Source organism: Physella acuta, unplaced genomic scaffold (genome assembly GCF_028476545.2).
Source record: "Physella acuta isolate Inbredline_101_S28 unplaced genomic scaffold, ASM2847654v3 ptg000596l, whole genome shotgun sequence".
NCBI classification, from domain to species: domain Eukaryota; kingdom Metazoa; phylum Mollusca; class Gastropoda; family Physidae; genus Physella; species Physella acuta.
Genome location: NW_026732115.1, coordinates 84101 through 100238, shown reverse-complemented (window position 1 = coordinate 100238; position 16138 = coordinate 84101). Strand labels below are relative to the sequence as shown.

The 16138-nt window shown below is 34.9% G+C and overlaps 1 protein-coding gene and 1 long non-coding RNA gene across 2 annotated transcripts; one reads left to right on the top strand and one right to left on the bottom strand.

The window, feature by feature from the left end:
- The first annotated feature begins 1128 nt into the window (after window positions 1-1128).
- LOC131947498 (uncharacterized) lies at window positions 1129-4912 on the top strand. The gene is made up of 3 exons (XR_009387889.1): window positions 1129-1400; window positions 4249-4310; window positions 4753-4912. It is a non-coding gene; the product is annotated as an uncharacterized LOC131947498 (long non-coding RNA).
- A 9725-nt stretch (window positions 4913-14637) lies between these two features.
- LOC131947511 (uncharacterized) lies at window positions 14638-15889 on the bottom strand. Its single transcript, XM_059308736.1, has one exon. It carries the CDS (start codon window positions 15802-15804, stop codon window positions 15106-15108), a length of 699 nt encoding a protein of 232 aa, XP_059164719.1. The 5' UTR covers window positions 15805-15889; the 3' UTR covers window positions 14638-15105.
- Between the last annotated feature and the right edge of the window lie 249 nt (window positions 15890-16138).

Here is a 16138-nt window from a genome sequence, read left to right as displayed (position 1 = left end):
GCAAATCGAAATCGATTTAAAACGATTGAAAAGTCATTAGATTGGAAGTGGTATGAAAGTGTCATAGGGCTATGTGTGGCGAGAAAAGCGCACTATACATATGGTGAAGAAGTTGGTGGGGTTCAATGTGTGGGGGGGGGGGGGGGGAGTGGGGTTGGGGAGTTAGGGTAGGTGGTCGTCTATAGAGAAAAGCGGTTACATTTATTTGGGAGGGGGGTGTGAAGCAGTATTAAGTTGCATATATTTAGTATTTTATGAAAATGAAAAATAAAACCCATGCGAATATCGATTGGTTTTTATGGTAGGACTAGTAAGTGGTATCGTGATATCATGTTTAGAAGGGGGGGGGGGGGGTGTCGGCTTCTTGTGACGACTTCTGAAGGTTGTGTAAGTTTGAAATAATGTGACCACTTTTATGGACGATAATTTGCTTAATTTTGCCAGGTATTATTATAAAACGGTGAAACACATACACGTCAAGAAAAAAAAATAGTGAAACATAATTTATTAAACTTCAAGAAAAAAAGCGGGATTGATCTCCCCTAAACTTCCTCGTATATTCTTATATAACACTATGGGGGATGGGAACTCGGGAAATAAACATGATTTTTAATCCATTTTTAATTACTTAAACTTTTTAAAGTAGAATAGAATCTCGTAAAAAAGAATTGCGCACCAATTGAACGGCAAACTATGTGTATAATAGTGCGTAATATGCGTACGTAATAAATTCATATGCATTTTTTTTGAGAAAACGGAAATAGCGTAAATTACTACTACCGGTCAACGGAAATTACTCAAAATTTGATAGAAGGCAGACAATTAGATAGTGTACTAATATGTGAAATTTCGTTTATCTATCTGAAAAAGTAATTTCATCAACATAGCTGTAATTGTACTCAAGTTAACGTGTTCCCAGGCACACATACACACACACGGACAGAAGAGCAAAGCCCAGTTTTCCCGACTCCATTAGGCGTAAAACGCCAAAATTTTGATAAATCTGGATTTAGAATTTTTGCCCGATTAAAATAATTCCTCTATACTCCGTGTGTGATGAAGTACTGGGAAGTAAAACTGAAAACTTTCAAAATTTCATGTGATTTTTGTGCACGATTACAATAGAACTTGTAAGTTTATCGTTCTTTCTCGCGTTAATTCGTGTCTGGTTAGCCAGGGAGAGATAAAAGTTTTCGAACTAAATCAATTGTTGTGAACGGGGTTTCCCATTGATAACAAAAAACATGGCGGCTATTTGTTAGTAGGTCCCGCTTCAAGATTTCAAAATCATCAAACGTTCCAGAAATGCAACAACTGTAAAAACTTTCAACGCTGTTTTGTTCATATGGATGGGAACAAACACATGTGTATGCATTTTTGAATATAAAAGTTTTGTGGCGGTAAGTATATTGATTTTATTTCTTTTGTTGATAGTTTGTCCAAGGCTAGGGGACATTACTCTGACTCTACTCAGTCTTTGCTACGAGACTTAAGATTCCCAGACCTAGATTCTAGACCTAGATCTAGATTCTAGAATCTACCAACTAAGATCTACATTGCTTTAATCTAGTTCTAAGAGTATAAGTTCATGAATTAGAATATATTAGATCTAGATTCTAGATCTAGTATTTTAGTGATCTAGATAAAATATTAAAAATATTAAGAAAAGGATGACGGTAAAAACTAAAACAACAGGAAATGAGGATGACTTCCAGTCTCACTCAGCCTACGACTTACTTATTAATCGAATCTAGATTCTAGATCTAGATATTAGATCTAGATATCTAGAACTTAGACAACAATGTTAATGTTAATAATAGACCTAGATCTAGATCGATTACTGAACTAGACTCTAGTACTGATTACTCAGTGATTACTGTTTAATATTTTAGAAGTAGGCCTATTCCTATTACTTATTACCTAGTATTAGACTATTAGTTATTAGAAGTAGCTTGTAGATAGATGGCTAGATAGATTAGATAATATTACTAGATCTAGATAGAGATAGTAGAATAGATCTAGATCTAGATTCTAGTTGCAGATGGTAGTATGGTAGATTGTAGGAAAAAAAGTCACAGGAAAAAAAAACACAGGAAAAAAAAACACAGAAAAAAAGTCACAGGAAAAAAAGTCACAGGAAAAAAAGTCACAGGAAAAAAAGTCACAAATATATATTTGCATGATATTTGTTAATAATTTTATGTATTAAATATTTAGAGAGTGCAAATTAACTTAGGATTAATTAAGTGTAATGTAATGTGTGTAGGCTGTATACGCATAGTAATTTTTATAATTAATCTAAAAATACTTAGTATGAAGTATGTAGATTGTAATTATGTTGAACTTAAGATTAGTAGCATTTAATAGAATGCTCCAAAGTCCACGGTTTTCATCGAGTTTTTTTTAATACTAACATTAATTTTACCGAGAAATAGTAAGTTCTTCTGACTTGCTGCCCTCAACTCATGGCAACAATAGATATGTTTAGTACAACCACCTTTACTGCCCACATTTATCACGCTCATTACATAACAAAACTTAGGATCAAAACAGAAAGCCGACAAGGTTCAAAGGCGGTCATTGACGCATGACGTCAACAACACAAAATATGTCCGGACATTGCCTACTGAGGAGAGGCCGACCAGAGAATAGCCTACGGCCAAATTTGCCTAAATTTCTTTTATAATTAACTTTTCTACCGCGTATTTAACTAAGTAAATACGTGAGAAATGTTGAGATTGTTGTGTAAATTATCTAAGAGTATTTTTACTTACAATTGTTATAAACCATAATGCTTTTAACGTCTATAAATAATTTATGCCTTAAAAAAATACAACCCACAACAATAAACATACACAATTTTACAATTCTTAACAAATAAATCAAAATATTTCTAAAACGATTTTTGTGACTTTTTTTCTGTGACTTTATTTCTGTGACTTTTTTTCCGATAAAATTTTTCCACTGTGACTTTTTTCTGTGACTTTTTTTCCTAGCAAAAACTGTGACTTTTTTTCTGTGTTTTTTTTTCCTGTGACTTTTTTTCCGTTTACCGTATGGTAGGCCCTAGATCTAAAATCTAGATCTAGAGAATCTAGTACAAGTAGTAGATCTAGATAGATTCTAGATCTAGATTAGATCTAGTTTAGGTAAAACCTACCCTAGTTAAGTTTAGTAAGAGCTAGATCTAGTAATGCCTAGTAAGGCTAACCTGTTTTTAATTTTAAATCAATTTTTTTATATCTAGAATCTAGACTAGATCTACTCTAGCTATTTACTAGATCTAGATCAGTAGCCAGTAGAGTGATTAGAGTAGTAGTAGAGTGTAGTGTAGAGTACTGTAGACTATTGTAGAGTGTAGGTACTAATAACTAGACTGAAACTAAATTAGACTAGAATCTAGGTCTAGATACATTTAGGGCTTACAGACTTATCAGACTACAGTGTTGCAATGAGTAGATCTAGTAATATATAGATTTATAGATTAAATTTAGTTTGAAATTGTTACAGTAGTGCTACTACTTTTCTAAGTAGTAAGTAGTGTAGACTACTAGAAGAGCAAGATGATAGATCTCCATCAAGCTACAATAGAGTTTAGTTAGTAGTTAGTTAGTCATAGTAATAGTACCAAAAGCAGTGTAAGTAGCACAGTAAAAAAAAAGTATTACTAGGCCATCTACTATTGTATTAGGCCCTTTTATTTTTAGCAAGTTAAAGTTTGGTTAAGTACTAGTCTTCTAGCAAGTTGCCTAGTAGTAAACTTATAAACTAGATCATGTGTATTAGTACTATTAGACTTGTAGGCTAGTCTTGTTAGTCTAGACCAGGGACTATAAAATCTACAATTGATAACTTTCGGCCTTTTAGTATAAGCCTAATTATTAATGAATTACAGGGTACAAAAATTAATAAATTGGTCAGAGTCAGTATGGTTACAGTTAGCTGTTAATAGAATTAAGTTTTAGATCTATTGACTACAATTTTTAGTTACAAGTAATGAAAATGAAACTAATAGTTTTGTAATAGTTAAGATATGGTTAACTGTAAACCAGATATTTTAGTTTTTAAGACAAGCTAAGTAGATAGAAAACTGAACCTTTACAATAAATTAAACCTTTTATAAATATATATATATATATATATATATATATATATATATATATATATTAATATCTCATATTAGTTAAATAATTATTTTAATATAATATATGGATAAACTTAATAATTTATTACATTTAAATTCCCTAGGTACTTGGCAAGCAATTTTCTCACACTTTACTGTGGCTATTGGTGCTGATCTTGAACTAAAGGTGAGCTGAATTTTTTTTTTTATAATAAGCCATTTTTCAGCTTAAGCCCAAGTTTGAAATCGATTCAGTGTTCTAATTCTTAAAGAATATGTTGCTACTAAGATTATATACTGTAAGTATTAATATGTATGGCTTGATAGTGGGACTGTCAGACAGTAGCTTTCACATTTCTATCCTAAAAGATAAGAGTTCAGATCCCTGGTTTTAGTCCTGGTATGATGTCCTAAGTCTCATGAGTACCAGCTCTCATGAGTACCTGGCTCAAGATAGGGAAATTAAAGGTGGCTGGGTATATACCTCTGAACACTCTAATTTTACATGCAAATGTCACAGAAACAGGTGAATTTTAATTCAACTGCTATATTGGCTGTCTGTTTTAATCAATGATTAATTTTTTCATATTACAGAAAGTTGTTAAAAATATTATTTATTTAATTTCTAGGTAAATGGAACAGCATGGATGTGGATTTTTAGACACAAGGAAGCTGAATTTAACTTTTAATGAAGAATTTAAATGATGATTGTCCATGAAAAGAAATATTAATCATATACATTGTAATGCTGTATTGATGCATCTTCTGTTTTAAGTAATTAAAAAACCATCCATTTATGAAATTCTTTTAATTTTTTTTTTTCAATTTTAAAACTGTAGTTCTGTTTTGTTATTTGAAAACAATGATGAAAGTATACTGAACTGCCATTGAGATATTAATATAAATGCTATTGTTTATAGTTTAATTCTTTCAGAAGCAACTATATTGACATCAAAACTGAATCTTTATTGTACACTAAGTATAAAAGCTTACCCGCAAACCAGTCCATGTCAACAATTTATTGACATTCAAACATTAAATTTTTTTTAAAGGTGATTTTTCTTAAATAAAACAGACTACTTTCATATGGGATAAGAAACATTTAATTTTGAAATTGATTGGTTTATTAAATTTTAATGGAGCTGAAACTAAAACACTGGGTACAAATTTATTATTACTTTGTTTCTCAGAAAATTGCAAATTTTGAACATAAGAACTGTGGGAAGTAGGCAATGATGTTAAAATATCTCTTGAAACTTGAAGAAATTGTGGAAGGTTTAGAGATAGAAAACAACATTTCAGAAGATGATGTTTGAAATAATGGTAAAATATCTTTAGCAATTGTCACTGAATAAATATTTTCATTAGACAAATCACATTTAGATATAGAAGAATAAGGTATGTCTTCAGATTTTCTTATCAGCGAAGATCCTGGGTGATTCTCTTTGTTACCATCGGTCAAACGACAAGCCAATTCTGGAAAATTCATTGGGTTCTTTGCCTGGGCAGTTAAATATATTTAAATTAAGTTCATGCAAGGCTTTAGAAACATCAATTGGATAAAACTCCATAATTTCATTAACTTTTTATTAATATCAGCTCCAAAGGAATAATATAAACAAGTTACACATCATCAATAAATCAAATTTGCAGATATTTCCATTTCACCAAACTTTCTCTAAGTCATAATATATATTTTAAATTCATGGCATTTTGTTAGGCTAGATATGTTGACTTTTATTTACCACAATAATCTGATTATATAAATTAGGATTACCCAGCTATCATACATTCTTCTTTTTACTGCCCTCCTTTATGAGGGGGAGGTAAAAATCATCATAAAATGTGTGATGCAATTTACAGATGAACCCTCTCTCTCTCTACCCCTCCCCCTATATATATATATGTATATCTACATAATCTCTAAAATCATGTTGGTACCTCTACCTGTTTGAATTTTAGGCCCATTTCCTTAAACTGTTTCTGTGTGGATCTTCTCCATGGGGGTCATCTATAAATGACGTCACGCATTTTTTTGACGATTTTTACCTCCCCCCCCCCCCTCCCCCTACACATCGTCACAAAAAGCCAGACCCCCACCCCCTAAAATGACGTCACACAGTACTAGATTCTAGATCTAAATTACTACAGTTGCCTACACTCTAGATTTAGTTCTTAAGTTCTACAACAAGACTACACTAAACTTCGCTAGATCTAGAATAATCTAGATTCTATATATAAATTGATATTGAACATATTCTAGTCTACCTGTCTTAAAGTAAATAGCCTATTTAGTAATTAATTCCACTCAACTACACTGTAAAATAAAAGAAACTAGATCTAGAATCTAGATCTCTAGACTACTCTTGAGTCTATAAATTAAAAATAAATCCTGTATGTCGTATGTTACTGTCTAAGTCGGAATTTTCAAGAGGGTTTTTTTTAAGTCATAGATCTAGATATAGAATTCTAGATCTAGAAATCTAGACTCTAGATCTTCGCTATATATATATATTTATTAATTAAATTAGGCTTGATTTCAGATTTACAATTGAAATCTTTTAGGCCTATAAATATCATATTTTATATAGATTATAGATGTATTATTATTATACAGGTTGTATTCTAGATCTATCTAGATCTATATAAAATATAATATATTTGTGTGTGTGTGTTATTTTAAACTTAATTTACTTAAAACAACTTATTGTCGGAGTTTTTTTTATTCCAAAAACGAAAGTAGATTTCATAACTTAAAAAAAAAAAAAAAAAAAAAATATTCACATTTGGTTTGAAAAAACAAAAAAACGCCAGCTGGCAACTACCGGAGCGAGAACTTGGTAAGCTACTTTAACAACTTACAAGCCCAATACTTCATCTAAACTTTGTATACGTGAAAGTAAAAAACCTGAAATAGTCTTTAAGACAATAAACATTGTAAAAAATAAATTAGTTTCTATTTGCACGGCTGAAATAAATTCGATACCAATAATTACAGACTTATAGAAACGGCACTTTTTAATGTGACATAGTACGTCATTTTGGGCGCCTCTTTAATGTGACATAGTCACTTTGCAATGGCACTTTAAATTATCTCCCCTGGTTCAATAGATTGTCGCAGTGTCCTTTAGCACACAGCTCTATGTCCTGACGATCACAAGTTGGGCTGTCTAGTCCTGGTCTCAGTAAATCATCTCAAAGATCGCTAGAACAGAGAAAGTTTTATATAATAAGTAACACATTGCCGTTTTGCTTTGATGATCGTTTTTCTGAATTAAATTAAATTGGTTCTAGATAACATTATATTAAATAATATTACCTATTTAATAGCTTAACTAAAATTTAAGAAGCGACCACTTTTTCTTTATATGTATTAAAATAGTGGTATTTTATTAAATATTAAAGGGAAATAATTCATTTTATACTTTTTAGTGCAATATTATACAAAAGCTTGTTGTTAAAAAGTTTTTTTAATTTTTTTTTACAAGCTTTTATTTAAATAGCTTCCTCGGTTCCCAGAAAGATGCGCAAAGGGAAAAAAAAAGTTTTTTTCTGTTTGGGCTTTTTTCTGTGTGCGTTTTTTCTGGGTTTTTTTTTGCGCTTCTTCTTTTTTGCGCTTTTTTCCGTTGCGCAATTTTTTTTGAGCTTTTTTCCGTTGCGCATCTTTGTGGTCACCAGATTCCTCGTGCTGTTATCCGTCGTGCTTTTCCGCACATTGAAAGTATTCATTTGGTGTTCCATTTTTGTTAATCATGTGTTTCTATTGTATTAAAATTCTAAAATTGTATTAATTAAAAAATGTATTAAAAAAATTAAAAAGCATCTATTGATAAGGCTGTTGAAATCGAAGAATGTTTGTTTAGAAATATCTTATTTTACTAGTAATCCATGATACTTATATAATTAATATTTTTTCCTTTTGATTCCGAAATTATCCAAACTAAAGTTTTTTAATATTAAATACACAATTTTCAAATAAATGAAAGTCAAAAAACGTTATTAGTACTGTAAATCTATATCAGTCCTCACAAGCTGATATGAAAAATGTAATACTAAAGCGAACTAAAAGGCAAGAAACTGACGCTGTAAACCAGGGGTCTCCAAACTACGGCCCGCGGGCCAGATGCGGCCCGCGAAGTCCTCTCATCCGGCCCGCGGAGATCTTTTTGTCCAAGGAAAAATCGTTTGTTGATGATGGCTGAGGAAGTTTGCCAAGAAAAATCAAATACATGCCTGGAAGAAACTGGCCCCCGAACTGAAATTTGATGGGTAATGCGGCCCTCGGACTGAAAAGTTTGGAGACCCCTGCTGTAAACGGTGTCTGAGGCAAACAAACAAACAAACAAACAAACCTACAAAATATCGATTGTATATTGTAATATCAATGCGAGGAGGTTAGAGAATACGGGTTATCCAAAGGACGACTGTCGGTGGCTAGAAAAATACAAAAAGAAACACCATATTGCACATGCGCACAATCTCTGTGGAAAAGTTTGCATACACGATTAGTTTCTTCTCTTTAATTCTACTTCAACCTTTCATTGTGTCTAGGCGTGTCTAGCACGGCCCCAAGTTAATGACACTAAGCTAGTGACTGGATAGACGGCAAAATTGTAAGTAGCTTTAAGGGAATCAAGATCATGCAAGTGTTATCTTAAATAAAGATCATGCAAGTGATATGTTAAACAAAGTTCATGCAAATGATAAGTTAAACAAAGATCATACAAATGATAAGTTAAACAAAGATAATACAAGTGATATTTTAAACAAAGATCATGCTAGTGCTGCTATCGTATAACATGTTATACAAAAGATCATACAGATATCGCTGGCTGGAAATATGTCGGACAAAGATCATACATGTGTTGAGGTAACAGAAAAAATCCCCATGCATTGCCAAATGTCATTCGATACCACCTACCTCAACATAATATTATTAGCTCTGATCTGATACATGAGAGGGGTGTGGGGAGGGAGGAAGGGGCATTACTCGTCGTAGACAGAAGGTGGCAAGGGGCATTATTTGTCATTTTAATGTTTCTGGCGCTAAAAATCGATAGGACATAAAATTAAAATATAATTGAGCAATGATAGCACGTAAGCCAGCAGACGTAACGAGGTCGTCTGCTGTCCTGACGGCACATTACGATTGACGACCGCTTGTAATCCTATGCAAATGCGTGTTGGATTGTATCCATTGATATGTAATCGCCCTGTAGCCCGAGTCTTGAGATTTTGAGCCAAGAAACCTTAGACGGTGAAGCCAACAAGAACTAACGGTGTATTGTGAATTGAAAAAAAACCAACATTTTGTTAACATTTCCTCTAGAAGAGATTTTATGTAAAGCCGAATAGAAAGATAATTTTACTTAAGATTTCTTCTGCCGTTAAATCTGCAAGTAAAACTAAAAATCAGTTTGTCTTCGATGATAATTGCATTAATTGTGAATGACGCGAACTATAGAATTAACACTGTCTATAACCCCTCTACTGTCTAATATAAGCCTCATAATCAACACCGTCTATACACCCCTTTATTATCTAATATAGCCTTACAATCAACACTATCTATACACCCCTCTACTGTCTAATATAAGCCACTAGTCAATAATATAGCCGCACACTCCTGTACTATCTAATATAGCCTCACACTGTCTATACACCCCTCTACTGTCTAATATAGCCTCACAACCAACACTGTCAATATACCCCTGTGATATCTAATATATCCTGCAATACTGCAACCTCTACAACCTAAACAAACAGGGTAATGAAATCAGAATAATGAAATTTTATATTCGCCTTTATACTAAGTGCTAGTTCAAAACACTTTTATCATTCAAGAACTTGATTGCCTTGTAATTCTAGCACTAGTCCAATGGAACCGTCTATGTTATTCAAAGAACTCAACTTTTATCGACAACATGTACTGTAAACATACGGTATGTACCGAAATGATCAATCAATACAATTTCCCACCCATGAATTGAGAACCAATTTTTATTAAAGGCAATTAACTTTCAGCCATATCGCAGCTTCACAGCGTAATGGATTGCTTCGCATTTTGGTTTTAATTATAATTAAAACAGCAAACTCATTAGTTAATGAGGCCGTCTGGCTTTCTAATGTTGTGGAGACCGTTGTGTAATTCATCGAGGATATCGGGGGATAAACGGTTTTTTAAGAACCAATTGATTTGTAACCAATCTAAAGCAGTTTCATGGTTGTAAAATTATAAATATTCATTATTAATATGTCTCTCTGTGTGTTTGTGTGTGTGTGTATGTGTGTGTATTTGTGTGTGTGTTTGTGTGTGTGTGTTTAAGTGTGTGTGTTTAAGTGTGTGTGTATATAAGTGTGTGTGTTTGTGTGTGTAAGTGTGTGTTTGTATTTGTATGTGTGTATATTTGTGTGTGTATGTGTGTGTGTATTTGTGTGTGTATGTGTGTGTATTTGTGTGTGTGTGTGTGTATTTGTGTGTATGTGTGTGTGTATTAGTGTGTGTATGTGGGTGTATTTGTGTGTGTATGTGTGTGTATGTGTGTGTATTTGTGTGTGTATGTGTGTGTATGTGTGTGTGTATGTGTGTGTGTGTATTTGTGTGTGTATGTGTGTGTATTTGTATGTGTGTATTTGTGTGTATGTGTGTGTATTAGTGTGTGTATGTGTGTGTATTTGTGTGTATGTGTGTGTATGTGTGTGTGTGTATTTGTGTGTGTTTCTAGCAAAGAGTAAACACGACAAGCTATCTATGCCTAAGAATTCCATGAGTGTCGGGATTCAGTACCAGACATGCATCAAGAAGTCTAGCAGAGATGTACATCCACGCAGAAGGTGCAGTCTAACCCTAAATCTAAACATTTACCTATCCCTAAACCTAAAAAAAAACTAACCTTAACCCATAAAGGAAGCTTTGCGTTTTGGTTAGGATTACTTTTCTTTTTCTTTCTTTTAATTTTAGACATTTGTGTATGTTTAAAAGCTTTATTTTTTTTCTCTTTGTATTTCTGCTTTCGTTTTATTTTTAAACCTCTCTAAAATAAAGAATTCTATACTATTACAATGCTTAAACAAAGTATTAATATAATTCGAGATTTTTTAAATTGAAAATGACACGCAATCTATAGAATACCTGGATCTCACACTGTCGAGGTAACATGAACTAAATCATACCAAAGTGCCTTACCCAGTGTACCACTGTTGCTATGCCCAAACCGTCCAGAACATTGCTGAGATATAATCATAGAAAACATTTCTTTCATTTAGCAATAGATAAGGAATGCGCGAAAAATCAAGCGCCGAATGCATTTTGTGAACGATTCAAGTTGATTGACCTATTGATGATATTTGACCTAATCAAGCGAGCGCAAGTGGTTCAGTTCTAGCGCTAGTCTGTGACAGCGAGAAGACAACTCAAGTGTTCACTGACATTTCGTTTTGTCGCCGATACTCCATACAGACAGTCCCCGACATTTCACGGTCGATCTATGCTCTATTTATCTGAGCCAGATACAGGGGACAGCCGAATTCAATCGCGCTACGTTCAAATATCTATCATATATAATGGATATATTGAGTAGAATATTCAAGAGAAGACCATTACGTTGTTGGTAAGAAAAAATGATTTTCGCAATATCTGAAGGACGGTGCAAATCTCTGTAGGACACGGTACAATGTCTGTAGGACACGGTACAATGTGTGTAGGACACAATGGTATTTCTGTAGGACACGGTACAATATCAGTAGGACACGGTACAATGTCTGTAGGACACGGTACAACGTCTGTAGGTCATGGTACGGGACACGGTACAATGTCTGTAGGACACGGTACAATGTCTGTAGGACACGGTACAACGTCTGTAGGTCACGGTACGGAACACGGTACAATGTCTGTAGGACACGGTACAATGTCTGTAGGACACGGTACAACGTCTGTAGGTCACGGTACGGGACACGGTACAATGTCTGTAGGACACGGTACAATGTCTGTAGGACACGGTACAGGACACGGTACAATGTCTGTAGAACACGGTACAATGTCTGTAGGACACGGTACAATGTCTGTAGGACACGGTACAGGACACGGCACAACGTCTGTAGGATACGGTACAGGACACGGTACAATGCTATCTCTGTAGGACAGGGCAAATCTTACAGACTATCTGAAGTGTCTCCAGAAGCTGTCAGAATCTTATCAATGACGTCATCACTCCACTTGCCGATGATTGGATCATACGTTGACAGAGTACTACCTCAAATGTGTCACAATGTCATAGCTGATGTCAGTTACTGATGGCTGCAGCCAGAAGCCAGTAAAAAAAAAAAACAACTAACAAATAGCTAGTGAGAAAACCAACTTGTAAACAGCTACAACCATCAGACATTTTTTAACTGGCAAACTAAAAGTAGAACAAGTAAACGTTGGTTTGATCCCGTGTTGAATGTTGTAGTGTTGAATGTTGTAGTGTTGAATGTTGTAGTGTTAAATGTTGTACTGTTGAATGTTGTACCGTTGAATATTGTACCGTTGAATGTTGAATGTTGTAGTGTTGAATGTTGTAGTGTTGAATGTTGTAGTGTTGAATGTTGTAATGTTGAATATTGTAGTGCTGAATGTTGTACCGTTGAATGTTGAATGTTGTATCGTTGAATGTTGAATGTTGTACCGTTGAATGTTGAATGTTGTAGTGTTGAATGTTGTACCGTTGAATGTTGTACCGTTGAATGTTGACTGTTGTAGTGTTGAATGCTGTAATGTTGAATGTTGTAGTGTTGAATGTTGTACTGTTGAATGTTGAATGTTGTATCGTTGAATGTTGAATGTTGTACCGTTGAATGTTGAATGTTGTAGTGTTGAATGTTGTACTGTTGAATGTTGAATGTTGTATCGTTGAATGTTGAATGTTGTACCGTTGAATGTTGAATGTTGTAGTGTTGAATGTTGTACCGTTGAATGTTGAATGTTGTACCGTTGAATGTTGAATGTTGTAGTGTTGAATGTTGTACTGTTGAATGTTGAATGTTGTATCGTTGAATGTTGAATGTTGTACCGTTGAATGTTGACTGTTGTAGTGTTGAATGTTGTAGTGTTGAATGTTGTACTGTTGAATGTTGTACCGTTGAATGTTGACTGTTGTAGTGTTGAATGTTGTAGTGTTGAATGTTGTAGTGTTGAATGTTATAGTGTTGAATATTGTAGTGTTGAATGTTGTACCGGTGAATGTTGTAGTGTTGAATGTTGTACCGTTGAATGTTGTAGTGTTGAATGTTGTAGTGTTGAATGTTGTACAGTTGAATGTTGTAGTGTTGAATGTTGTAGTGTTGAATGTTGTACCGGTAAATGTTGTAGTGTTGAAAGTTATACCGTTGAATGTTGAATGTTGTACCGTTGAATGTTGAATGTTGTAGTGTTGAATGTTGTACCGTGGTGAATGTTGTACCGTGTTGAATGTTGTGCCGTTGAATGTTGAATGTTGTACCGTTGAATGTTGAATGTTGTAGTGTTGAATGTTGTAGTGTTGAATGTTGTAGTGTTGAATGTTGTAGTGTTGAATGTTGAACCGTTGAATGTTGAACCGTTGAATGTTGTAGTGTTGAATGTTGTAGTGTTGAATGTTGTATCGTTGAATGTTGTAGTGTTGAATGTTGTAGTGTTGAATGTTGTACCGTTGAATGTTGTACCGTTGAATGTTGAATGTTGTACCGTTGAATGTTGTAGTGTTGAATGTTGTAATGTTGAATGTTGTAGTGTTGAATGTTGTACCGTTGAATGTTGTACCTTTGAATGTTGAAGTGTTGAATGTTGTAGTGTTGAATGTTGCACCGTTGAATGTTGCACCGTTGAATTTTGAAGTGTTGAATGTTGTAGTGTTGAATGTTGTAGTGTTGAATGTTGTAATGTTGAATGTTGTAGTGTTGAATGTTGTACCGTTGAATGTTGAATGTTGTAGTGTTGAATGTTGTAGTGTTGAATGTTGTAGTGTTGAATGTTGTAGTGTTGAATGTTGTAGTGTTGAATGTTGTAGTGTTGGTTGCTGTACTCCACGTTTTCAGCAGCGACCATTTACTATTCGGCCCGGCAAAAAAAAAATAATATTTTCCTATTTGTAGTGCATTCAACAATACATTTTTATACAATTTCTCACGCTAACTTTACACGAAACATATTATGGGCGGGGTCTTGGGGCTTTGTTTTCCTTGGGCTTGGGCCAAACAAAATTTGAACCAATTGTTAAACTGTTGTGTGGTCCTGTCACAGATACATTAGCACTGGTGTGGTTCTAGAGATCTTCACACAATGCTGACACGGTTATCTTTCCATGTATATGGTGCGTGTTACATGTAGTACAATACTGACACGGTTATCTTTCCCTGTGTAGTGTGTGTGTTGTTGTGCTGTATCTAGCGTGTGTTTGTGTGTATCTGTGTCTGTGTGTGTCTGCTGTAGTGTAACCTGTTTGCGTGTTGATAGTTTAAAAAAAATATTGAAATCACAGTGACAGAAAAAATGCAGCAATATAATTTAATAACACAACCAGATGATGAGCATTTGATTCAAACATGTGAATATAACAGCTGGGTGCAATGTTCTCTGGGCACATGACTTAAGTGGACATATGGTACACAGTGGTATAAACAGGAAGTCGACATTTTGTCGCATACACAGGAAGTCGACATTTTGTCTCATACACAGGAAGTCGACATTTTGTCTCATACACAGGAAGTCGACATTTTGTCTCATACACAGGTAGTCGACATTTTGTCTCATACACAGGAAGTCGACATTTTGTCTCATACACAGGAAGTCGACATTTTGTCTCATACACAGGAAGTCGACATTTTGTCTCCCTTTCAGTTTCACCAGAGACGCAAATCTTTAAGTGAAATATTTAATATCCAAGGAAAAACGCCTAGTCTCCTCAATAACATACACAGTTTTAGAAAGTTTTGTTTCTATACTCATTATTTTAATGAAAGTTTAATTAATTAGTGATATTGACGACATCGTCAATAAACGTAACTTTCTTCTCCGAGGGGAGAGAGAGGGGAGATAAGCGGTAGTTGCAGTTTTTCAAGATGAGCTCCTCACTGGGTTGAAAGTCCCTGTCTGATGGCGAGACCACGTGGTTTGTCTGACCCTCGTCGTCTGGGTAGTGAGCTGACATGAGCGATTGTTTGAACACAGACGACGACGCGGCGATCTCTCCGTACGACATACTGCGCCTGCGCGGCGAATGTTTTAAAATAGATTTCGGCTCGCATCGTTCGCCTGAGGGGATCGCCGTGACGTCAGAGGTGGTGCAGAGAGATCGTCTGCGCATGCGTGGCGAGGTGTGGGGTATCCCGCCCACCGCCAGCCTCTGGACGGTATCCTGGGAGATGGTCAGCTGTTTGGGTTTTTTGGTGCCAGTTCTGAGGCTGCCGTCTGCAAGTCCGTTGGTTGCTGAGGTCACTGGCCTGCTTGTGGAGCCTGGAGCTGCCAAACTGGCCCTGACACTTCGCGGTGATTTCAGGCTGTCGTCTGCCGGTTTGGTGGAGTCTGTCTTTAGCTGGTAGCTGAGCGGACGTTGTGACCAGCTTGCGGCATGCGGGATGCCGGGTGTTGTTGCTGGTTTGGTGGAGGATGTTGCCCTCAGTGACAGGCTTCTCCTGACTGGCAGGTTTGGCTTTATATTGGCCATCAGGACTTTAAAAATCTGGCAACTTCAGAGCCGGTGTTGTTTGTATCCTAGTGAGATGGGGTTCAACATCTCTTTACACAAACAACTTCAGCTGGAACAGAAAAATCCAACAATTTTTTGTATATTTCAAAGAAGAACAGGAAAATCAAACAAATTCTTGGATAGTTCAAGCAAGAACAAAAAAATCCAACAGATTTTGTATAGTTCAAGCAAGAAAAGAAAAATCCAAGAAATTCGCTGTATAGTTCAAGCAAGAACAGGAGAATCCAACAAATTCTTGTATAGTTCAAACAATCAGTTGACAACTGAAGTCAATTTTCAAACCTCAAATTTA

What these genes read in the sequence shown, in the direction of transcription:
- LOC131947511 (XM_059308736.1), bottom strand. Translation starts at nt 15,804, where the DNA reads ATGGCCAATATAAAGCCAAACCTGCCAGTCAGGAGAAGCCTGTCACTG.